Source organism: Cyclopterus lumpus, chromosome 19 (genome assembly GCF_009769545.1).
Source record: "Cyclopterus lumpus isolate fCycLum1 chromosome 19, fCycLum1.pri, whole genome shotgun sequence".
NCBI classification, from domain to species: Eukaryota; Metazoa; Chordata; class Actinopteri; order Perciformes; family Cyclopteridae; genus Cyclopterus; species Cyclopterus lumpus.
This window is the reverse complement of record NC_046984.1, coordinates 15720860-15746439: the sequence shown is the minus strand read 5'-3', so window position 1 is coordinate 15746439 and position 25580 is coordinate 15720860. Positions and strand designations below refer to the sequence as shown.

At 44.9% G+C, this 25580-nt stretch overlaps 1 protein-coding gene across 1 annotated transcript in view; it reads left to right on the top strand.

Moving 5' to 3' along the window:
• The window catches only part of tanc2b (tetratricopeptide repeat, ankyrin repeat and coiled-coil containing 2b), a 112805-nt gene that overhangs the window by 33726 nt on the left and 53499 nt on the right, over nt 1-25580 (top strand). Inside the window, exons 3-4 of the mRNA XM_034558353.1 lie at nt 19210-19281; nt 22335-22514. Of these exons, the coding sequence (XP_034414244.1) occupies nt 19210-19281; nt 22335-22514 (252 nt within the window). The remainder of the gene's footprint in view (nt 1-19209; nt 19282-22334; nt 22515-25580) is intronic.

Here is a 25580-nt window from a genome sequence, read left to right as displayed (position 1 = left end):
CCCGCCTGGAAAGCCCCATTTAAAAAAAGGTCTCGAATGTGACATTGTGCCTGGAAAATGGAGCACAGCGTAGACGGTTTGTTTTATTTTTTGTGGTGCAAACCGCTGTGTCCTTCTTGCTTCCCCCCCCCCCCCCCCCCCCCCCCCCATCAAGTGGGTCTTGACTGGAAACAAAGTCAACAGCCCGACACTGCAATTACAGTTCATGGCAGTGGCTGATTGTAAAAAAAGGAGAAAATGGGGTTGAGAGGTCGGGGCTGGTGGTGTCTGGACCGGGGGTTTGTTGTTGCGAATGGGCTTGAGCGTGACGGCTTCAATCTTCTTTTTTCTTTTTCTTTTTTTAAACTCACCTGGGTGACACGGCGTCCTCGTTGTTTACCGTCTCTCCTCTGGTGTGCACGGAGACGGTTGTAAACATTGACGTTGTGCGTCATCAATAGTGGCCAACTGGCAGAAGAGGAAGATGTTCCGATACCAGAAGTTCAGTCGATGCCAACATTAACGAAAGTCCATTAGTCTCAATACACGATTGTACAGCACAGTAAGAATCCCGTGTACTGCCAAATGCTCATTTATTATTAATCCCCTGATGAGTCGCCGGCAAGTTTTTCCACCAAAAAACCCAAAATGGCACAAGAATGACATTTAGAATATTTTGAACACATTGACGTTTATTGAATTAACGTTAAATTCCTTTGTATTGGAGAAGGACCTCTTGTCGACCTGTTCTTGTTCTGTAACAGAGGAGGATGATGCCAGCTGCATTCACTAAGAAATGGGTGAACTAACTTCATACACATTTGATTTTGGTGCCATTTTCCCCATAAAAGTCTGTTTGTAATAAAATGCCGGCACGCGCCGCTTTTAATTTCCTCCACGTTTTCCTCCCTTGAGTCAAGACGAGGAGCGGGTCTGACAGGCGGCGGCAGGTGCTTGACGGGGAATCAAATCGGTCCCCGCTTATCACGGCGGCGCTAATTGATGGCTCCTTTCCCACAGTGGTGGGGAAATCTAATTAGAGATCATAAGATCAGCAAACAGGCTTTGAGGGGACACAAAACAGCCGGGCTAATTACCGTCAAACCAAGAAAACCAAAAAACTGCACCTGCACCGGGAAAATCAAGTTTTTTTTTTTTTTTAAATGTTACTTTTAAGATGACTTTAAAGCACACGGGCCAAGAACGAGCTTGTGTCGCCTCCTTGCCCGGGAGGTTGTGTTTTTGGTTTGTTAAGTTCGTCAGCAGGATTACCGCCGCCGCACATTTTCATTAAACATGTCTGAAGCGAGCCCCGAGGAAGAAGCCATTTTAAATGATGCATCATTCCTTCACTTATTGGAAACGACCATGGCGAGGAGAGGGGCTGCGCTCTTCGGAGTGCACCTTCTGGTTTTTAAAAAAATTATTTATCTGTTCGCTTTCACGCGGCGAGTCTCGATGCCGGCGAGCGTAACCGTCCCCTGCTGCTTTGTTTTCAAAAATGATTTAATAATGTGATACGCTTACTTGTTGGATACAAGGTGAAGTGCTAAACATGCCTAAAGCTGTTCATAATAGCGACTGATTATATATAAATAAACTGGATGTTATGGGTTATTGGATAAAAATACATGGTGTGTTTCAGTTAATTTAAAGCCAAATAATTGCTTTCTTTTGGTAATTCTTTAAAAAAAAAAAAAACGGGTTAAAATAAATGTTAATATTAAACAATCCCTCCCGTGGGCCCAAAATTCCAGACCTGCACCCGTTATCGAGTTCATCTTTGCTTATGTATTCATGACTGATTTCATCCGTGCGCTGTAAAATCTAACGACTGCAACGGAGGGACGACGTGTATATGCAGATGTGTTTCACATTTACATATATATTGCTGCTACTTGCATACAAAGCAAGCCGTGGAATATCCAGTGAACATCGGCGAGGAAATGGATCATTTCCACCCATCGGGAGAGATGTACGAGGCGGCGGCGGGCTTAATGCGAGCTGGTTCTGGCTGATCTCCACGGAGCGACAGATTGGCACCTACTGGTCCACAGAATGTCCTCTTCCGGCCGGTATTAATGAACCCAGGGGAGGTGGGGGGGGGGGGATGGAGGGATTTCAGTGGACAAGGTTTTTTTTTTTAAACTCCAGCAGAGGGATATCATATTTAAGCCTTCATGTTTCCCCACCCACTGCAGACGTTTTACCCCAAATAAGTGCTTTCATTTTTGACATTGCCGGAAATAATTGACGCTCTAATTTAGGGTTACAACGAGCGATTACTTTCTTTTTCATCAATCTGCCGTAGAGATTTCCCAGATTCCCTTGGAGAAAACGAAGCAGCACATTGAATAAGGAGTTTTTGCTTTTAAATACATTACCTAAACAATATTTCGTATTTTAGAATGGTTGCGGATTCATTTTCTTCTGTGCGTTGCTCGACTTGATTTGTACTCCGCTCGGGTTTGTTTGTGTATCGTTCTTTTGTCGTCGGGCATAATTCATCTGTGAACTCGTCTTTATGTCATGAATCTTTTTTTAAATGTGACAATTAGGACGCCGTGTAAACACAGACTGTCGACGGCAAAGCAGACAATGGATCGGTGAATCAATACGCCGCACAGCTGTCGAGAGGGAGCCGTGACCTTTGGTTACTAAAGACAGCAGCCCTGACGTCTACGACCTCTTTTGAGCTTCGCCGCAACGTGTCGCTTAAGCTTTTCTTCCCCTCAGCTGTTGACATTTATTCCTGTGGTGCACTTTTATGCGCTGGTGACTAAGCAACGGTGCAGCACCCGGAGCTGTAAAGTTGTTACGTTGATGAATGCACCGGCATCATCCGTTTTGCCTCCTCGGAGCTCCTGAGATAAATTCATCCGCGGTCGGTCTCGAAGCCGGTTGTTTTATTTCATCTTTTAGACGACTCCGGAGGGCTGACACGGAGGGCCACGAGGAGGAAGACCTCGTCCCTTCGCCTGTGGCCTCATCATCATCCTCCCTGGGAGAAAAGTTGCTCCCACCGCCGGGTCACATACAATATAACAGGGCTGTCGACCAGGTGGGCGATGCGCGGCTCCCCGGGAAAGCTGCCGACCTCATCGGCCCGGGCACCTGTTGTGCCTAGTCGCCCGGGTAACCGCGGCAACAAAGCCGTAGCGAAAATGAAAACGCGCTGAAGGTCGGAGCCGCTTTCAGACGGACCGTCGAGAGACGACTTGACCGAAGGGTCAGCGGTGGCACTCTGCTGTCTCGCGCAGTGTGGGAGGCACTTACAGGGGCCGTCATTATGGTTCAGTGGGGCCACTTGATGCACCGAGCGCCCTTGTCAAAGCCCCCCCCCCCCCTCGAGTGAAATGCCCCCTTTGAGTCCTTCAGGGTCGAGAATGCGACGGCCTGAAAACCTCTTCTTCTACGATCCTTTTTCTGAGAGTCGTACTTTAAGAGCCCCGGGAGATGTGGCTGAAATCAATATCATGGTATGAAAGAGTAATTTAACTCCTTTTTATAGGGTTGGAGTCACTTTGTTATACTTTTAAATTGATAATGTTGCAGTGTTCACTGAACCAGCAGCGCTTTTTTAAAATTTAGAGCAATGGACCCCTCGCTAGGACCCGCTGCTCTGCCATCAATCCATCAGAGCTGCGTTGTCATGGCCCCCACACTGTCACAAACTCCTTTTTTTTCTTCTTTTTTTTTTTTTTTTTAGGAAATGCTATTTCAGAGAGAAGCAGGCCGAGGGGTCTACAATGTGTGTTTTGATGTATTTGTCAAACTGACGAGTGAAAACACATTAAAAAGACAAAGATAGGGTCTAATAACTAACGCTGGTTAGTTATTAGACCCTCGCTTGCTGACGTTAGCTAGAAACATAAATCTCTTACCAACCTCTCCGGTTAGCGAGTATCACTGTTGCGCAATATGTTGGTTTTTTTCAACGCCAATACGCAGCCGCGCTCTCGCTCGGAGTAAATCGGAGAGCAATCAAGAGATGGAGAGCGTGCGGCCGACCGGCAGCAGTGTGGGTAAAATGTGGGCTGTCCGTCTAGACAGCTGTATTAATAATCTCCGCCTGGCGTAAGCTTGCTGGGGATCGTGTGTGTGTGTGTGTGTGTGTCCACAGCTAATCTCTTTTATACTACTGGACACATTTCTGCTGCTCATTTCTGCTCAAGGACCTCTCGGCGAGGCTGAAAACAAAACCTAGCCTTGGCGAGTCTTTTTTTTCCTCTTTTTTTTTTGCAGGTGACACTTTTGGCATTTGTTGTGGCTTCAAACATATTTTTTTTTAATTCCATACCTAACTGTCAATAATTTAGATTTTTAATCAACAGAAAAGAAATAATCAACAATTTTGATAATTTGGGTAAGTTAGCAAGTAAAAGTAGTTGTGTAAATCTGTCAAATATCTTGATTTGTGTCTTTTCTCTGTTGTATATCATCGTAGATTTAATATCTGGGTTTCAAACTGTTGGTTAGACAAGACAACAGATTTAAAGACGTTGGCATTTTCCACAATGGTTTGCCATTTTATACACTGACTTATTAACTGGTTGATTACGAAAACAGTCTAGAGATGAAATTAATTAAACATTTTAGTCATTTGTATCCGTCAGCGACCCCAAAAACGTTTTTAGTCGACTAAAAAGTAATGGCATTTTGTATCACATATTTTTTTTTTTTTAGCTTAGTTTGAATTCTTTTGGGCTAAAAAATCACTAATTTGATCCTTTTAGTCTTTTATATTGCGTCATAGTTTTTATTAATGAAATTAACACCGTTCCTACGATTCTAAAAAATATCTACTGTGAATAAAAACTAATTTGTCACCTCATACAGTGCATGCGGTACTTTTGTAGAAAAGCTTTCAGTTATTGTAATCGCGGAATAAAAAAAACAAAAAAAACAATACTGTCAAGTGCATCCTTTCCTGTAATAGCACGCACTCACTGCTGTCGATGGTACTCAGCCGCACACTGTTCCTTTTTTTTGTTGTAACAATCGCAGTGAAGCGCGTCCTCTTGTGCTTTTTTAGTTGCTTGCGGCGTGTGAAAGAAGGCGTGAATCACGCCTCGGTTTGTCGAGCCGTCGGTCCGCCTCCCCGCGTTCAGCAGCTTCTGGTTTCATCGCCGTCATAAATCTGTACGAAGCTGCCTGGTGCACGTCTAAAACTTCACGTCCTTTTTCCCCTCTTCCTCGTTTTTCCTTTTTATTTTTTTTAAATTTTTTTTATGTGCATTTTTCCTCATGGTCTCTGGAGCCGGACGCGGGGACAGCAAGTTTCACAATCAATCCTTCCATCTGATAATTGGGATCTGAGTCAGCTCTTTACTCCACGTTCGTGTTGACAGCTTGATAAAAAAGGGTGGGGGGGGGGGGGCGTGGCGGATATTCAGCAGTTGGTGTGACTGTGACCTAGATATGGCGTCTTTTCTTAGGGTGGTGACAGAGCAGATATAATGCTGGCAGTTGTTTTGTTTTTTTTCATGGTCATGGAGAGCGAGAGGCCTTGAACACGCCGACACGGGCGAGACCATTCATGCATGTATTTGCTGCTTGGGAACAGTGTCTCGCTGGAGCAGGACTCACGCTGTCGTATCTGTGGCTATTTAAAAAAAAAATTTTAAAATAAGTTTAGGGTTATTTTATCAATACATCCGTGGATCGGTGTTTTGAATCATTGAAAAGAGCTTGTTAAGTCTCAAATGTCCGTCGCAATTATAACGACGTCCCCCTTTCAGACCGCTTGTCTTGTCCCAAAACTCCAAATGCCAAAAAGTTCACCTCCCACAGCTTGACAAGTCACTGGTTACCTGTCATAGGAAAAAAGGTTGTAAGGAAAGAGACAAACTCACAGAAAATGATCAACAAACCCGTCCGTTCCGGTGAGCTTTTTGGCTCCTTTCAGCCCCCCCGGCTTTGAAAGAGTTAAGTGATTCTGTCCTGGCTGAAAGAAGAGAGAGAGAGAGAGAGGAGGAGAGAGAGTTATTGCTGCCAGAGAGCGAGAGGAGGAGGAGGGGGAGGAAGAAAGCCAGAGAGAGTTGCCGGTGTGTGTGTGTGTGTGTGTGTGCGTGTGCGTGCGTGTGTGCGCGGCTCAGTGAGTGTATGCGTACTGACACCTGGCGCTCGCTCGCCCTCCCTCGCTGCTCACATTGTGGAGAGCTCTCTGCCTGTCTGGGTCATTCTTTACCTCTCTCTCTTTCTCTCTTTCCCTCTCTTCCCTCCCTCTAGCTTGCTTCCTCTCTGCTCTTTCTTCTTCTTTTTTATTTTTTGAGGTCCCCGAGTTTTTTTTTTTTTTTACCCCCTCACTCCTCCTCTCTCTCTCTCCGTGCCCCTACGATCTCCTCCTTTTGTTTAGGATCTCCTTCACTATGGTGCAGGATTTTTATTGCCCGGGCAGAAGCGGCACTCGACTGATGAAGGTGAGGAAGATGGATGGATGGGTGGGAAGATGGATGGATGGAGGGGTGGATGGAGGGGTGGATGGATGGGTTGGCTGCTGATGTGCGAGTCTCCGCATGTGAATGTGGGGAGTGGTGGCTCTGGGAGGAGACCCTCTTCATCAAGCTTCAGCAGTTAATTGTATCCTCCGGATCCTTTTTTCTTTCACAGTGCAAGTCTGAGCAGCTCTCTTTTCCACTCTGTAGGCGTCTCAATGTGTATTTTATTTTATTCTATTCTATTTTTTAAAGGTGGAGCAGCCTTGGGTGTCTTTTTTTCTTCTTCTTTTTTTCCACCTGGTGTCAGCAGCACGTGTCAAACCCGCTCTGATTTGTATTTGCTCTGCTGTGCTCGGTGTCACCTTGACCCAGGTGGTAGTGGACTCTCACAGCCACCAAGTCTTCTGTGCAACACTGTGTGTGTGTGTGTGTGTGTGTGTGTGTGGACAGACTAAGAGAAGCAGAGAGGCCATGGTGTGTGACAGATTGCTATTAGAAAAAGGAAATTGTGTGACAGACCGAAAAAAAAAAAAAAAAGACTCCACTTCAGGTAACATCAGTCGCTCTTTTTGCCTTCCAAGTTTATTAATAATGACAAATATCTCCGCTTGCTGTGGCTGGTTTCCACGAAATATTGTCACCGTTTCATTTCCTCCATCTGACTCGAGATCTTCGTGTCAAACCTGATTTATTATTCGATACAGAGCCAAATGTGTCATGAAGCAAAAAACTAGTGAAAGTGATCTTGTTTATTTATTGTTTTAATCGCATTTAAATCGGACTGTTTTCATTTTGTGTGACGTCTTGTGTTTGCGTCACGTTTCAGAGCTGTCTTTATGGTTTTATTCCTGCAAAGCAACGCTATCGCGAAAGTATTTGCTTTGGTTTTATTCTGACAATAGAATCAGACTATTTCAATTTCTCTCATTTATCTAAATGCTCCTTGAACTTTTCTCTTTTCTCAAAGTTGACACCAAACACTTTCACTTTCTTGTTCTTTCAATCCCATATTTCCAAGCTCATTTAGTAGCGGATGTCTCGACTTCTCTTCATTTTGCAGTTTATTGTGCCGTTGAGTTAATTAACTGAGATCTGGGAACACAGTTGCACGTCTAAAAATAAGTCAGAAGTGGCAAAAAATCACAAGTAGTGAGACAATCAGACAAAAGAATAAAGAAACATTTGGATTAGTTTCATTATCTTAATGAATATACGTAAAGTGTTGGAAAATAGTGACAAATACCAACATGACAATTTACCGGCGCGCCAAAATGACTTCAGAACAATGACACAAAACAAGAAAAAGAGCAAATATATCATCAAATATCCAAATAGTAAAGGTTCGAATAAATATGTCACGCCTCACTCGTGACATATTTGGCCTTTGCTTTGGGGATTTTTCACCCCCGCAGCTCAATGAGCCTTATTAATACATTTCATTAAAAAAGAGAAAAGAATAAGGCCTGAAATCTTCTGAGAAATAACTATAAAGCGCCGCCTGCAACCCTCCAGGGGTGTTCTTGAACGTCACGCGGTGTTCTTGAACGTCACGCGCTGTGTGTTTAGTTGTGCGGTGGCAATTAGAGAGATCAGGTATCCTGCTGGCGTCCTTTTGAAACGTCTTTTTAAAGATGCTCACTTCTCATCTGCTTCCTCATGTCGCTGCTGTTCCTTCTCTCTCCCCCTCACTCTGTCATCACTTCACTTACTGTAACTCTCTCCTTCTTTTCTCGCACACTCTGTTGCGCGCTCTCTCTCTCTCTCTCTCTCTCTCTCTCTCTCTCTCTCTCTCTCTCTCTCTCTCTCTCTCCCACTCTCCCGCCCACTCGGATATTTCTGGAGAACAAAAGGAGGAGAGAGGGAGATGAAACGGTGGAGCGGGGAAAGGCTTAATGTTGCAGCCGTACGTAGGCTAATGAGTCCTCCTCCTCCTCATCCACATCATCTCATGACCAAACTCGGTCCTCCTCACTCTTTCAGGATCTCCCTCCTCCAGAGTCCCCCCCCCATCCCCTCTCTTCTCTCCTCCTCCTTCGTCTCTCCTCATCGATCCTCATTCGCTCACGGCTTCTCGTTGCATCCGTCCCACTGTTCCTTTCGCTTTCTTTTTTTTATCCGACGCCCCCGCGTCTTCCTTTATTTGGTCACGTCCCACTCATTGCCACCCCTTCATCATCCATTTATTCTCATTCTTATTATTATTTATACAGGTGCCAACCATTTGCCATCCCTTTGGCCCTTTTCTTCTTCCATCCCATCTCTAGTCATTCGTCTTAATTCATCCATCTTTTCTCTTTTCTAAATCAACAAAATGTCCCGACCGAAATTGTGCATTTCGGCCGCGAGGAATACAAAACAAAACGATCTCCCCCCCCCCCCCCCCCCCCCCCACATACACACACACACACACACACACTTTCTTCATGGGCATCCTGTTGTTTTTCGCCAGTCGGGTGAAACCGGGCTCGTGGATGGGCTCATTATCGCCGCTCAACGCCGCGCTGCCTTTGAATGGCAGGAAGTGCCCCCGTTAGCCGAGCATACTGAGGGATATTGTGTCACACACACACACACACACACACACACACACACACACACGGTTGCATAAGCGAGCGGCGTTGGGTTCGAGAGAAAACTGTAACCCAACGCCAGCTGTGTGGCCAAATGCGTCCCGCCGCCTGTCTCCGTTTGAAGGCCATCTCTGAATGCATTTTGAGCCCACTGTCTGTCTCTGTCTGTACTTGTCTGTCTGCCCCTCCCTCCTCCTCTCCAGTCTGTGGCAGCCATGTTTTTTTTCTTCCCCTCTCAGTAGCTGTAACTCCTTCTGACACTTGCTGGAAGGAGGAATTTGGAATTACAAAATGTGATGATCGGTGAGTCGGGGGACGATTTATCCGATGTTCACTGACTCTCAGCTTCTGAAACGCGAGCGTTCACATGCTTCGGTCTGTTTGGTGTCATTATGAATGGAATATCTTTTGGGGTTTCGGGGATACAAATCATTTTTGATATAATTTGGGAACCCTAGACTAAACAATTGATCTACCCGGGCTGTGTGCCACAACAGATCATTAATAAATGGACAGAAGCTATACTCTGCGAATCATAACGCTAATCTTTCAATCTTTTCAGTCACCGTTCAAACATTCATCAGCTTGTTAAATACTTTATGAAGCATATTTTCAGTTTTATATCATTCAAAGTGAATATCTTTATGTTTTAGCCTTTTTCGGTTTGCAGACGTCACTTCAAGTTTGCAGAAAACTGTGGTTTTCTCCACTATATATTCTGACCTTTTAATAAACAGTCAAACGATTGATTAAAACAGAAATCTTATCATATCTAACTCATCCCACCGTCATTTTAATTATCAGCTGCCTCCCGGCAAACATAAGGTGCTCAAATAATCCTTTGAAATGCTGAACTCTGGTATTTCTGTGGTTTTCAGGGTACGTCTTTGTCTCTATAGATGGTCAAAAATTGGTAATTTGACCTTTTCTAGTCTTACGCACCCTCTCAAAGTGCTGTGCCCCACCTGCCTGCATTCACCCATTCACACATCTGATTGGACGACAGCGCTTACAGCTGTATCGGGAAAAAAAAGTAACAAACACAATGAGAGGCAGAATAAAGTGCCCGGCAGACGGCTGCACATGAAACATTTATGTAAGACCTCCACAATGGATCTGTGAAAAACAATACAATTCTCTCTCTTTCACTCACACACACACACACACAAACACACACACATTGACCCATATCCTGGAGACTGTGACATTGTTTGCAACACTTTTTGTTGCATCTTTTAGATGAAAGGTTCTCTGTAATAAACTGGAGTTTATTCACAATGATTTTAAATTTCAAAGCGATTTTATCCTTTTGTTCCCCCGACGTGACAAAATACACGTCGTCTGAAATGTAAAAAATTCACCCAACACCGTTGTTACGTATGAGTTTTACACTATTCTAAATATATATACTTGCCGTATTATAGGCTGTAGCTGTCATGTTAATGATAAAAGACATCCGGACACATACTGTAGCCTACTTTCTCCCCACCGTGTGTGGCAGACTCGACAATCCCCCAGTCTATTTTATATTTAATGTGTATTTCATTATTCAGGCCTGCTTGTTTGGAGATGTAGCTCCATCTCCATTGCAATTGAGATGGTGTGTGTGTGTGTGTGTGTGTCTGTGTGGTTTTCTCTCCTATCCCCACAATGAATTATTGCTGTAGGCGAGTAAAGGATAAGAATAACACCCGGCGCTATGAGAGCGGTCGCAAGCAGCAAGGGCAGTGTCTGTCTTTCTACTTCACCTCTCTCCGTTACTATGGCCACCTCTCTTCCTCTTCCTCCATCTCTTCCCTTCTCTCTCTCTCTCTCTCTCTCTCTCTCTCTCTCTCGCTCCCTAACTGTTGGACGCTTTGCGCTCTGATTGTCTCCTTTTTGTGTGTGTGCTTGTGGTTGTTTTGGAGACGCTTGTACACAAAAACAAAAATCTTGTTTGTTTGTTTGTTTGGCATTTAGCTGGTTGTTCCACAAGGAGACAGGTTCACACCGTGGCCCCCCCCCCCCTCCCCGAATAAAACGGGTACCGAGCATTAAATCATTATGTAAATAGATGGAACGATTGCATTATTTTGTGTTCTTTTTTTTTTCTCCTCCCCCATCGTTCAGTACCACTCAATTAGGTGGAATTCTTTCAAAGCGTTACTCATTTTCAGAGTCGTCGCTCTTCAAAAAACCAATATCACCAAATGGACTGCACTCACACAAAAAGTGATTTACATTTAGTCACGCAGCCCGCGGGCCCCCGTCTGTGAAAAAAGTTAAATTAACTTCTGTCTGAACCCTGCGAGAGAGGATTTCGTCCTGTAAATGTGTCGTCGGGTATTAATCTACTGCCCGGAGTCGTGTCTTTGACACTAAAGCCGGCGCTGCCCTTGTTGTCGGGTTTGAATATCTAAATTTAGCTTTTGTGTTTTTTGTTTTTTTTAAAAAAAGTGAAGCCACCATTTTATTTATTTATTTTCATTTTTTGTTGTCATTTTCATTTGAAAATATCTGTAACCGTCGAGTCTTTCTCATTTTCCTCTTCATGAAAGTTAGACGCAAACAGGAGAAATAATTGTTGCCGCCGGCACCGTTACGGAGAGCAAACTAATGCATGAACTTTGCTGTAAGTAATGGGTGCTGAGTTGCAAACGGAATAACAGTGGCAGCGTGGCACCCATTGTACTCAGCCGTCAAATATCTCTTTGTTTTTATTAGGTTTTATTATGCTAATCTTAGATTTAAAAAGGTGAAACTAAACAAAACATTGTAGGAGTTTGAAGCTCTTGTTAACATCAGTTTTTGTCCCCAAGAAGACACAATCTTGGTCGATTTGTGATCATATTCACGTATAAATTGACGACCTTTTCCTCCACAAGGGTGAAAAAACCCAAAGGCGTTTGTGTACGTGCACCGCCGTCTGTTTAGGTATCCGACACACACCGTCTTAATTAGACCCGTTTTATTGAGTGTCGTCGGGGTGTGATAACCTCTTTATTTTTTTAAGTGTGAGAAAACGTCCTTGAATGATCTCCCCGAGAACGAGCTCGTCATCAGCGGAGCTGGCAAAGACGAGATTAGGGCGGGGTGCAAACTTCTGCCTCCGTGTTTCAGGTTTCCACATCCTCGCAGTACGAAGAGGGCCCTGAATGTGGCGGTCTTCCTCCTTAAGGCGCCGTACGGTGACGTCGCAGTCATTCACCGAGGCAGTGATTCAAAAAGCCAGTAAACATCTTCCACGGGAATGAACGAGCAGGAGCTCCTTGTTTTCCCTCCCTCGGCCCTCCCTTTTGTGAGTTCACCAGGATGCCCAACCTTTTCTCATTAAACACTCTTCGTGGGTGCAGAGAGAGAGACATCTGCAAGCTTAGCAGGAGGCGCACACACACCTCTCGGCCTCGACAGCCAGAGGTCAAAGGCCACTCCTCTGGTGCTGCAGGCGGAGACGTGCACATTCACTGGGGAAACACGAGTCCTGGTGGACTCAAACACGGCGGACGTAGCGTGACGGGGCAAGTGTTGGTTCCGCGTGCACGTTCTCCACGTATCAAACGAAGAATAACGTTGACCTCTTTCTACTTAATTTACTTACAACGCTTCGTTACTGATCCTGAGCCTGTCGAGCAACCGTTTATGTAGATATTTACCACTAAATCATCTGTATTTGGTCTGTGTGTGCGTGGAGGTTGCTCTGTCTGTCTGTGTGTGTGTGTGTGTGTGTGTGTGTGTGTGTCTGTCATCTGTCTGTCTGTCTGTGTGTGTGTCTGTCTGTCATCTGTCTGTCTGTGTGTGTAACGTCTGTCATCTGTCCGTGTGTCTGTCTGTCTGTCTGTCTGTCTTCTGCCTGTCTGTATGTCTGTTGTCTGTGTGTGTGTCATCCGTCTGTGTGTGAGTGTGTGTGTCTGTCATCTGTCTGTGTGTGTGTGTGTCTGTCGTCTGTGTGTCTGTCATCTGTCTGTCTGTCGTCTGTCATCTGTCCGTGTGTCTGTCTGTCTGTCATCTGCCTGTCTGTGTGTGTGGACACACACAGACAGTGTGTGTGGACACACACAGACAGTGGTCTCAGTGATTCACACGTTCTCACAGCGGATGACGAATCGTTCCTCTTGATTTTCACGCCCACGGCGAGACATTTGTGCGTGTTAACGTACAACTGGTTTCTGTAGGAGGAGAGCTCGTTAGCTATCGGAGCTAACGGCTAACGGGGTGAATGCACTTGATACAGTTGTGCGTTCGTTGGTTCGTCAGCGAGGATTACGGAAAAAACACTTCCACGATGTTCATGAAACGTGTTGGACGGGTGTTGCGTGGGCTAAGGAAGCTTTCGGACTCCTTCTCAAAGCTATTATTGGACAACCGCTGCTCGGGGAGTTTCGTGAACAGACGACTGATAACTGATCAATTATTTAAGTCGTACCCGATGGAGGAACAAAAAAAAAAAGTGGCAAACATTTTTCCAGGATCCAGCTATTTAAAATGTAAGGAATCGCTGCTGCCCTCTGCGTTACGTCACTGTAAATTAAATATATATATATGGATTTTTTAGTATTTTTGTGTATAACAACCAAACGATTGATCTTAATGTTGCAAGAGGGGCCGGACGCCAAAGAGAAGCTAGCGGTGTTAGCTCATCACTTCTTTTGTGGTCCCTCTGTGTGTGATTGTCAGGGATTAAAAATGGATAGAAACAAAGTCATCCCTCCTTTCTTTGCCTGGAGGCAGACCAGGAGCCATCCACCAGCTTTTTTGTTACTCCCACTTGAAACACAGTCAAAGCAAAAAGCAAAAAGAAATAAATAAAATCCCATATAACACTTACATTTCCGTTGGGTTATTTTTTGCTTCATGCGTTTCTCTTCTCCGTTCTGTGATGTAACCCCAGCGGTGTGTCAGACTGAAGGTATACTCTTTCTTCACTAGCTTTTTATTTTTTTTATTTTTATTTTTTTGTTTCAAACGAAGCCCACGCCCACTCAGCGCTGCGACACAAGCTTTTCTCAGCTTTTGGATGGCAGTGTAGGAGTCGGGGCACATCACTCTATTTTTCTCTCACACACACACACACACACATTCTCCCTACTTCCTCCATCCTATAACACCTCCATCCATCCAGGACACTGCTGAGTTGCGGTGCCGTCGGCCCGGAGCCTGACGCACTCGGCTGCTCGCACAATACGTCACCTCTCTGGCCCGGCGCCACCATCGTGCTGCTCGCTGTCCTCCACGTTGACCTCGGGGGTCAGGGTCATGGGCTCTGGGCCCTTCTGGAGGGCGGGGGGTGGGGGGGTGGTGGTGGAGGAGGAGTGTTATTTTAAGCCAAGGAAACACTTGGAGTTTGGGCCAAGTCCACCACCATACAGGTATATCTTGATGATATCTATAACTTTATTGTGTAAATACATTTTTCTTTTGCTTTCTGTAATTTAAACATCTTGACACAATGTTTTTTATTAATTTCTAACTGTGCATGCATACAAACAAACAAACACAAACAAGGCCTTTCGAATACAGTTTCATGTATAATACAAATAAACATCCTCACAAAACATGGATATTGTAAGTCAACTACCTTTTACTTAAATTTAAAACAACTTTCATTTATTTTATTAATATCTGATTTTAAAAGGTTCACAGAATAATGAATTTCTCTCTTGTATTTCCATTCATTGGCTACGTTTAAACATCTCTTGTTATGTTTTTATTGTAGTTCACATTAAGTGACAAAGAAATCAGAAATCATCTTTCATAAACCACCCTTATGGACTAAGTCATTTTAAATTGGGAGTTTTATGAGCCAACGTGTGCCCGCCAGTCGAACACTAGAAGCATGTTGTGTAATGTAGGTCATATTATAGTCGGAATAACGCGAGGTTTTAAAATAAAAGGAGCCGCAACAGCCGTAGTACGAGCTAAAAAAAGACCCGCTTTTGGTATTTGTCGTTGCCACATGGATAATCAACCGTTATGTAAGAACAGAACACGATGAGATGCCCCTGTACTGCTCTGGGCATGAATGGGATATTTCTTCCTTTTATTGCATCCGCGGTCGCTCTGCCAATTAGAAGAAACCAATAAGCAGAAAGAACAAATAACCCACAACAAAGATTCATCTAAATTATTTGCAGTGTTATATTATCTTAAATACTGTCTTGTTTACACTGTGACTCGTTTTTAATATTTTATTTTACCTTACCTTAAAAAGAGGTATTTCGCCCACATTATTGGGACGGAGCGTGTACCGGCTCAGCTTTGGATTTATATTGAGGACTCAAACGTAAAACATGTAAACGGCACCATATGGTGTGTGCTTTGGCTGTTTTTTTTTTGTTGTTTTTTTTAATCCCATAAGGGGCAGGTGTGCCATGAAATGTGGTCATTTTTTCAAATATGGAGCGTTAATCATGCTGCATTATGTTTATATTTGATGGAAAACTCGTGGCTCTTGGGAGAAAATATCAATAATACTTCCTGTCTGTAGTATTGTTAATTTAAACTGAGCCTTCTTTGATTTACTTGGTTCTCTGAGCAAGTGGTGTTTAGCTCACTCTGCTCCTAATAAACAGACTCGAGTGTAAAGAAAAAAAAAACCCTGTCCGAAACAAGTCCAGTCTCTTATGCATTTGAATTCATTTTTGGACTGTGATTGGACGTAGCCGCAGGCAGTATAGGCACTAGAAAAACATTCCAAGTGTCTGCTACCCACACGGTACGTCAGTTCCTTTTGCTCTCCTGCCGGCTGGCTGCTTGTTCCTTCGCTTGTAAACGAGTAGGATGCGCACATTTTTAAATCGAAGCCCGAAATGAGCATTGTCCCGAACGCCGCTAAACAGCTCGTGAACCTTGTCGTCTCTGCTGCTCTCCCTCCCTCCTTTCCACCTCGCTCCCTCGTCTCCTTCCCGCTATCCCGCTATCGGCACACCTGCGTGACGCTCTCCCCGCAGGTGTGCCGGTCCCTCTCCGGAGGATCCCTCATAGCATGGTGCGGCTTGTCCTCCCCTTCAAAGTAGCTTTTGCTTGGAGCAGCAGATTTGTTTAGCTTGAGTCGTCGTACATTTTGGTTAATGAAGTGATACGCCTCTCAAAACAAGGGGCTTTAATGGGGATAAAAAGTATAACTTGTATTTTTGTTGTTTTCACCACTACCGTCTTTTAAATGTGATTCATCAAAACAAAAGCCTGACTAGCATTAAACCACGGATTCCTACTTTCAATGACACTTTGCATAATAAGAGTGTGTGTGTGTGTGTGTGTGTGACGTTAACGTCAGCGCACACTGAGGCGGATGCTAATGAAGATGTCCTCCCAACTTTACAGAACAGATGTCTGCAACCCTGTGATTCATTAAGAAGCTCCACTTGGTTGAGAATCTGATTGAGTGCAACGTGAACGAATGTCTTCGAGGATTAATTGATAGTTTGGGGATTGTTCTGGCTTTGCCTTTTTTATTTTCCTGATTGATTGGCGATTTAATCAAAGTCATCATTGGAGGCCCCTTCACGCCGAGCGAGAAAGGCACGGACGTTTCCCAGCAGCCTCTTTTCTCTCGTGTCACGGAAACGGTTGCAGTTTGGACCTTTTTTCTTTTTTTTTTCTTCCCCCAATTATTTCAAAACTTTTCTATCTCTTTTTTTTTTTTTTTTTTTTGGGGTAAATTGCCCGCGAACCGTACATCTGGTCGCACCCGACAACTCCATGTGATGTATGGCACGCACGCTCGTTTTGTTGCTGTTATTTGCATGTGTGTGTGTGTGTGTGTGTGTGTGGGGGGGGCTACCGTGTGCTGAATAAATGTCAGCGTGTTTTTATTATCCCCGGCTCGCACATGATCCCTTTGTTTCTGCATCTGATTCATAGGGATTTTTAGATAGTTTAACATTTAGCTCTCTGGAGAAAGACCACGCCTAATAGGATGGTGCAAGAGGATGGCGTGCCTCTTAACTTGAAATGTGTCATTTTATTGCACCAGACATGGACATTTTATTTATTGTTCTGTCACGCTGTGAAAGTATACGCAAAAAAAAAACAGATTTCTGTTGTCATTGAAGATTATTTTTGATGAATGGTGATAGAAAAGCTGCTGTGACATGGAGAGCTTAATTAGGGGTTTTAGTTTTGCTTTCTGGCGAGGAACCCGAGGGATTGACAAACAAGTTGGCAACGCAGCAACATCAGGGCCCTACGGAGGCAATCGGAGGAGGTAAGAAAATAAAGTACCTGAACCCAACGCCGAATCCCTTCGCTGTCACTGATTCTCCTCCGAATATCCCCTTCTCGATTGGGTATTCTAAGTTTCTTTAGGACATCCAGCGTAAAGATCAAATCACCCGAATAAAGACGTAGCTTTCTGTCTTTTCAGATCATGATTTATAGCCATCGCCCCCGAGACAGCACCTTGGGGGGGCGGGGAGCGAGCGCGCCCATTATTTCTTCGAGGTTCTTTCGGAGAGACGGCCTTTTGGCTTCAGAGAGAGCAACGCTTTGATTTTTTAGGACGATCGTCTTCGACTCCCGACACCGAGATATTGAGCTTTCTCGGCTGACGCATGCTCTCCGAGGAACGAGAATGATGTCCACCGTTTGTCTTCGCAGTCCCTGTCAAACCCACCGGTCGTCCCCTTTCATGTTCCCCTCGCTTAATAGGCCATTGATCCGTGCGGGCACGACATTGTAGCGCGATTGCTGGTAACAAGAGAGCAATCTGTACGGAAGAAAAGAAGCTTTCAGTGCAGAATGAAAGCGATTTGCCAAACCTCTAAAGAAATGGTAAAGAAGAAGAAGAAGAAATGGGCGTCGCCACATTGATGCTCAGTTCCATTGCAATTTAATATCGAAGGTTTTTTAACGTACGACTGGAACGTAACTGAACCGGAATAAAAGAAAAGTTGTTTCACAAGCAGGAGGAGTACTTGTACGCCCATGTATCCGTTACGTGCGTTATCCCGTTTTTTAAAATTATTAACGCCTCGAATGTGACATTCCGAGCGACTGCACTCGTCCGACGAGGAAGCGAGGCGCTAATCGGATCCGCCGCTGGAGCGGAGCGAGCGTGCAGCATCCGTTACCGCGTGTACACGCTCCTCATACGTGCTTTCATGGCGTGTGTGTGTGTGTGTGTGCGTGTGCGTGTGCATGCGTCACTCATAGCTGTGGCGCATAATTATTTTCAAAGCCCGTATTGATTTCCACGACATTGATTTTACTCGATGATAAGGCTCATCAGGCAGATGAGATGAGAAGCTATTTTTGTTGGTGTTGGACCCCCCCCCCCCCCCCCCCCCCCGGTGGCCCAGTTCTCACACAATCGCGTCCCACGGCTAATTCCATCCGTCCATCGACGGGCTTGATCTGTCCGTCTCGCCCGTTGCCCGGCTACCGGCACACGATGGGAGAGATAAAACTTCGAGCATTTTGGGTTTTCTGGGCCGACGGTGAGCTCCGTGATTCGGAAACACAATCGGATGAAACGCCTTTTCTACTTAATGCAACAATCTTTTGATCAATCCACACACAGGAAAAAAAAAAACACCGGCTTAGACTCGTTTTTTTCAGACTTCATTGCAGTTCGGATTTTTTTATTATTAATAGCTCACTTAATTCCAGTGGGACGTCTATTTATTCTGAGCATAAATCACTCGTTTCCTCCTCCGCTGGCCTGTCGTGCTTTACAGTAGATCCATCGAGCATTTAAACCAGATTATGAAACAATCCCCTGGTGACACCGCCCAGTGATGCCGCCCCCCCCAACCCCCTCCATCTCAGCTCCGTCCACTGTGGCTAATTCTGCTTGCCTGCTCCCTTGGGGCGTAATTGATCCTCGTATCATTAACCGTATGCGGATCTGTTCCCGGGAAGCGCCCACTGGTTTGCAGCCAGTGGCTCGGTGAACCATAGAGCCAAGCGAGGTCCGTGATCGCGGCTCAAACGCACCGGGGGCTGTGATGTAAACTGTTTTCTGTTATCTGCATGACGCAGGCCCCTCGGAGGATAGAGGCGCCTGTTTAGTCTAACCATGGGGAGGCGGAAGACGTGGAGCTTGGCGGCGCTGTCCCCCTTCGCCACCACGAGGGGCCGCTTCGGCCCCAGGAGGCAGGGCGTGGAGGGCCTGTGCATGAGCAGCCTGCTGGGGGTCCTGCGCTCCCACACCTGGCTGATCGGAGACGACGAGCTGCTGGCCTCCTCGCCGCGCTACCGCCGAGCTCACTCCTTGTCTTTGTCTTTCTGCTCCTCCTCTGCAGATGGCGGGAACGAGGACTACGCAGACCCCCGCTCGCCCAGTCTAGACCCTCACCTGAGCCACGTCGGCCAAGGTAAGCAAACGCATTGCATGTCAAGAAGAGGGGGGGGGGGAAACAAATGCAGCCTCGCCCTCTCAGATTCATGGCACACATAGTGTTTCCTTGAAAAGGGCCTCTCTTCCCAGGCGTGCATGTGTACTACTATGTGAAGGGAATGAGACGCCGAGTTGTTGAGAAACAGTGTGCAAGCTTTTTACCTTCCTGCAACACTTCTCTCTTGGCGGCCTCTTACCAGACTCCATTTATCCCCCCCCCCCTTAATGTTTTCCATAGCAGCAACCCACAGAGGGCCCTGTTCACCAAGTTGTATTTTATTTGACTTTATAGCTGAAAACTTTACGACTGCTGGGAGAAGAAAAGAAAAAAAAGTTTTAATTTACAGGGGAGAACTGAATGAATGATATATGTAATTCGTTGTATAAATCCCAGTTGCTTCGGGGGGGAAAGAGGCTGTGCACAACAGTAGATGTTTATCAACAAGGGGAAGGTGCTTGGCAGGAAATGTTTAGCGCAATTATAATTGAACGTTTAAAAAAAAAATAAAAAAAAGAAAAGTATGTCCTCGTGAATGTTTTGAGCCGAACACCTCGACGAGTAGGTGTTTGTGTTTATTTCGAGGCATGGAGTGGCCCTTAAACATGTCTCTCCTCGCAGGCTAAAATTAAACACCATCATTTCCCTCTCAACGCTTTTGTTCCACTGAAGTGCGGCTTCTCCTCCCCTCGCCGCCCGCCATCTTTTCCCTAAAATCACACCCTTTTTGGATTTAGTGCCAAGCAAAAGCACGATTTCATTGAGTAATCGAGTAATCTGGTACGACATAATTTAGCTTTCGAGTAGCAAAAGTAAATATACAAAATTGATAGTGCGAAGTAGTCGGTTTCAGGTAAAAAAAATAATATTTTTTGTAATTGCTTAAATTGCATACAAATCATATTAACTGTCAAAACTAAATTTAATGTGTTTAAGTGTTAGGAAACTGTGCATAAAACTACATGTTACCAATATAATATATCATTATAATGTAATATAATATAATGGAACTCCATCAGCTAACATTAGCTGTTAGCTCTGCCCACCCTTAGCAGCTAGCAGCTAACAGCTAGGAGCTAATGGTTAGGAGCTAACGTTAACTAGCGCTCCTCCTGCTAATTTCAATACAGATGTGTAGTTTAATTCCGCTGCGAAGCGGCAGGTAAATAGAAGAGGATTTTAGAAGATTGAGTTACAGGAGTTTTCTCGAGAAATCGCTTCAGAACTATTTTTTTATTTATACTTCAACATATCCTCGTCTCCCTGAAGCGGAAGGATCGTGCCCCAAAAAGTGCTTGAATTTGCCATTTAATGGTGACTTTTAAGATGATTGTTTTTCACCTTAAGATGTTACCAATATATTTAGCTTCACGGGGGAATCATTTATTTATGCTCGTATAATTGGGTGTTTCCATTCATGATGTAACCGCTGCTCTGGCTGCAGAGAGAGAGAGAGAGAGAGAGAGTGTGTGTGTGTGTGTGCGTGCGCGTGCGTCCTGCACATCTCACAGTGGCTGACTGCTGCTTGACCAGTTTTCGCAGCTCTGTCTGCAGGGACGTGAGCGAGAGCTGATTCACAAAATGGATGTTGTGTTTACGGACAGCTGGATGGGTTGTGTGCACTGAGGAATGTGTGTGTGTGTGTGTGTGTGTGTGTGAAGAAAATAAAAAGCACCAAAAGTTCTCAAAAGTATTTGTGGTTTTTGGAGGAACAGAGGAAAAAGCGGTGGGTGAGTGATGGAGAGTGGTGGTTTGGGCTCCGTCTGTAATTACTGCTCATTGTGAGAGCTTTTTATTGTTGTTGTTGTTGTTGTAAAGCAATATGCTCTGCCATGAATCATGATTGTGCTCTTTTTTGTTGTTGTTTTTGTCTTCGTATAAACGCATATATAATGTGCTTAGATTACGTTACACAATTGTGGGATATCGTGTTGCTCTGGAGCTGCCAGAGGTCAGGCGGGCCGCAGTGGATTACAGTGAACGGCACGTGTTGCCTTCAGGGCCGCTCTCTCTTCTAGGTCACGCCAATCTTGTTACACTCGATACTGGTGTCGCGATCCAGCCGCCCCGGCTGAGGCGCTGACAAGAGTGCTCGTAAAACGTGTCTGTCGTACACTATTTGAACGCAGTGCAATGAACACCGAGTTGACGGACTTAAAATTGCATTAGTGTCGATGATCAATAAGTTTAGTCATTTTGCTGCTTTCAGCTCGTTTTTTTAAATGTGCTGCTGTTTCATATTATTGTGAATTGAAGGCGAGACACGAGTTTGAGCTATTTTGCTTCTGTATCACAGATCATAAAATACACAATTTGGTCTTTATTTGACTACTTTGTCTACTCCCGTTTGTAGTTTTCTTTTCACTTGTAACACAACAAATAATCGTCGTAATATAAGTAATCATATTAGGTAGTTTTATGGCACCGTCCCCTTGTTTTTTTTTAAGATGTCATTTCACAAAACGTATCTTTAAAGACTCCGAGTGATTCAGTGTCACTCCAAAGTTTCCAGGTTCCTTCCTATCTTTATTATGAAGGTTTTTTACTGAGGGGTTTGTTCATATGTTATTATTTATAGCCGGATTTACACAACTTTTTATTCCTGAAAACATGGCAAATTTTGTTTTAATTTGTTTTGTTATGGCTGTTGACAGTATTATCAGTTTAATATAGTGATACAAGGACTCTTAATGTGTCAACAAAATGAAATAATAATTTGTAATTTTCAGATTTTGATTCTGGAAATGTTTGCTAATGAGCGCACAGGATCATGGCTCATTTGCATATTTAATCATACATATTCAGGAAACTTAAAATAATAAAGAATAATATATTTTTTTAAGTTTCTTGGTGTAATCTATTAGTTAAAAGTGTTATGTTCACCTTTAGTCCCTCTTTAACTGTCCAACTGTAAATGTGGCTGTTTGTTTCAATTATACACGACCTCCTTGCATTCTTTGCAAAAATCTGACTTTACGAGAAAAGCATCTCATTCTGTTTCCTTTCCTCTTCCTCCCCCTCCCGGCCTGCAGGTGGCAGCATAGACAGCGACTGTGCCTTCGAAGTAGACTACGCCGTGCCCCCGCTCTCCGTGACCGAGGGCATGCAGCACATCCGCATCATGGAGGGCGTGTCGCGCTCGCTGCCCTCCTCCCCGCTGCTCACCCACCAGACCATCAGTGTCCGGCTGCAGCCCGTGAAGAAGCTCACAGGTAAACGACGCTGGCAGCGGAGTTGGGAGTCCACACACACACACACACACACACACACACACACACACACACACACACACACACACACACACACACACACACAGCTGGCAGAGATGGTCTTGCACTCACCCCCCTTTCCTGTGGCTGTCCTCCCCCGTGGACTTATTAAAACCCTTCACAGTAGGCAGAGAGTCACGCTCGGTGACGACAAAACCAACTTCACAGAGAAAGAGCGGGTTGACCTCTGACCCCCGGTGGTTGCCGATGATCGGTAATCACTTACCACACCACTCGCCCTCTGGCCTGCGGTCAGACACTGCAGTTTCCAACTCTTGTAATGACCCAAAGTCTTCATCTTCTTTAATCGCTTCCCTCCTCTCCTCCATTAACTGTGTTATGAGTCTGTGTCATGTTCCTATATTACAAGAGGAGGTTTTGGGGTTTTTTGGGTACGTGGGGGGGCATCCGAGGCCCTCCGCCGCTTTTTTTGGAAAATGAGAAATTAAATATTGACGTTGCAGCTTCAATCCCCGATATCGGAGTGGCAGTGGGTGTGGAGGACTTGGTTTCAGTAGTCACCACTAGGGTGCACCAGCCTCTCAGATACTTTTAGGTCGTTAACCGTTTCTGATATATTTGTGTCATTTTTATTTATTTTTTTACATCACACAGAATGATTCATGCTCACTCCCAGGTCATCTAAAAGAGGAAAAACGACGAACACGCACACTGATTTCCTTTATTATTTTTTTTACCTGGGTGTGCCAGGAGGAGGAGGTGTGGGGGTGGGTGCTCTGTGTGGGCGACGGGACACAGAGCAGTGGGTGTTTTGGGAGATCACATTTGTTCTTCCTCTCTGCGGTTTGAGGAGCCACCTTTGCTCCGTTTGTGCTTTACTTCCAACTTCCCGTTTCCGTGGCAGCCTAATTTGATGTGTACACTTTCATCTCTGTGAATCAAAGTGAATTCTTTAGATCGTCAGCGTGTGAATCTGTAGGTGTGTGTGTATATATAGGTGTGTGTGTCTGTGTGTGCGTTTGACGTGATCAAGAGCAGCTTGGACATCAAACGCACACGTCTTAGACGTAGGATGCAGCGTCGTCACACGTCGTCTCAGAATCATCCAGAAACCCCCTTCTTTGGTGCAATGGTTCCCTCCAGAAACCTTTTAATGCATGTTCTATCCAGAACCTTTCCACCTTCTAAGGGTGCTAACAAGAATCCACCCAGGGGGAGGTTCTACCCAGAAACCTTTTAAATCCCATGGGTTTCATATAAAACCCAACCAGGGGGACAAACTGAGAACCCTCTAATAATCCAGGGGTTTCATCTAGAAACTCTAGAAACCTCATGAGCAAGTGTTTCTGGGTCCCTCAGCCCTTCAGGTAGAACCTGTTTTGAACCCTATTGAACCCCAATGAGTGTGGCCTCACAGGACTGAAGTCTGTCCATCGTAGAACGTGATCGGCCCTCTTACGCTCCGCGTTCTCCTTCGGTTCTTCTTCCCTTTTTGAAGTCCCTCGAAGACGGCCGTCTCCTCTCGAGTGGCGTTCGAGAGCCAGATCGAACCGGGTCTCAACCACCCCGGCTTTCTCACCCTTTTTAATTAATTCAACTCAGCGCCACTTCCTGCGCATCTTGACAGTACCGTGTGTGTGTGTGTGTGTGTGTGTGTGTGTGTGTGTGTGTGTGTGTGTTTGGCTTCAGAGGGCAGAACCCCTCCAATGCAAGAGGTGGGAGATAGATGAGGGCAAAAGAGAGCAAACAGCAGCACTTTGATCCACTTCACCCAACACCCCCCCCACCCCCACCCCACCAATCGCGACCCCTCTCGGCCCCCCCCTGTGCCAGAGTGTTGTTGTTGGTGAGGACTTCAGTTATTCAACCTCAAGGCTCCGGTAGAATGAAAACGCTCCGAAAGCTGTGACCTTTTTAGAGAGTCATTGAGTTTCTGGTTTAATCCCCTCTGCCTGCACGAAGACTCTCAAGGGGGCCCTCGGGTGCTCGAGGGGTGGTGGGGGGGGGGGGGTCAACTCGTGGAACGGATTGGGGAGTGAGGCAGGGGCCGTACTGCCCCGTGTCATCGCAGTGGACTCACTTTCGGGGTTTATTTGTAGGTGGGATGACCACCAACTAGCGAAAAGGTTAGAAGAAGGCCGGCTTTATTAATCCCTCGAGCTAAAATTATATTTATTTAATTAAAAAAAGGTGCGCAGACTCGTAAATCACAAGGCTGATACAGTATCAATACTTCCATAACAATATACCGTCTGAGATTCTTCTTATTTTTCACATAAAAAACGACGGTTTAAAAAGATCAACTTTTATTATCAAAGAAGACGGCAACAGAAGATAATGGATGACCCTCAATTCTCAACAAGGAATGTGATTTTAATACACTTTTTTTTTTTTTATAAACAAAGCTACGATAGTCAGTTATTTGACTTTAATTATCCTCAATTCTGAGGAGGCCCTTACGATGTGGTTTAAAGCTCCAGGAAATACTTTTATTAGTACTATAATTACACTGCTTTTATTGCTACGTTTTACTTTAATAAAACATGTCAATATCCAGTCTGTCCTGCATTGCTCAGACTTTTAATTCTTCAAGACTTCATTCATGTAAACTTCCTTCTTAGTTGCTTTTTTAATCTAACTGAACTAACAATATTTATATACTTTATTCACCCTCCCGGGGAAAAAGAGTCTTTTAATCCCCACTGCGCTCCAGAGGTCCAACGAAGGGTCAGCCAGAGTTTCTCCATCTTTCACTCAAAAGGTACTTTACATGAGTTTTTACTTCATCTCGGCGAGAATATTGTATTTTTTGTTACTCCACTGTATTTATTTAAGAGGTAAAGTTACTTTCCAAATGCAAATGACGTGATCAGATTATAAAATATACATATCTGGTGTCGTTGAGCCGAGGGGGAGGATGCTGCCAACCTTTAAAATGTTGTGTTCGCAAACGGTAATGAACGAATCCCGCACAGCACGCCGCCGGTAAATGTTGTGATTCCTCAATGGAAATGTTCCATTTTTCCAGAAACGCCTGATATAATAACT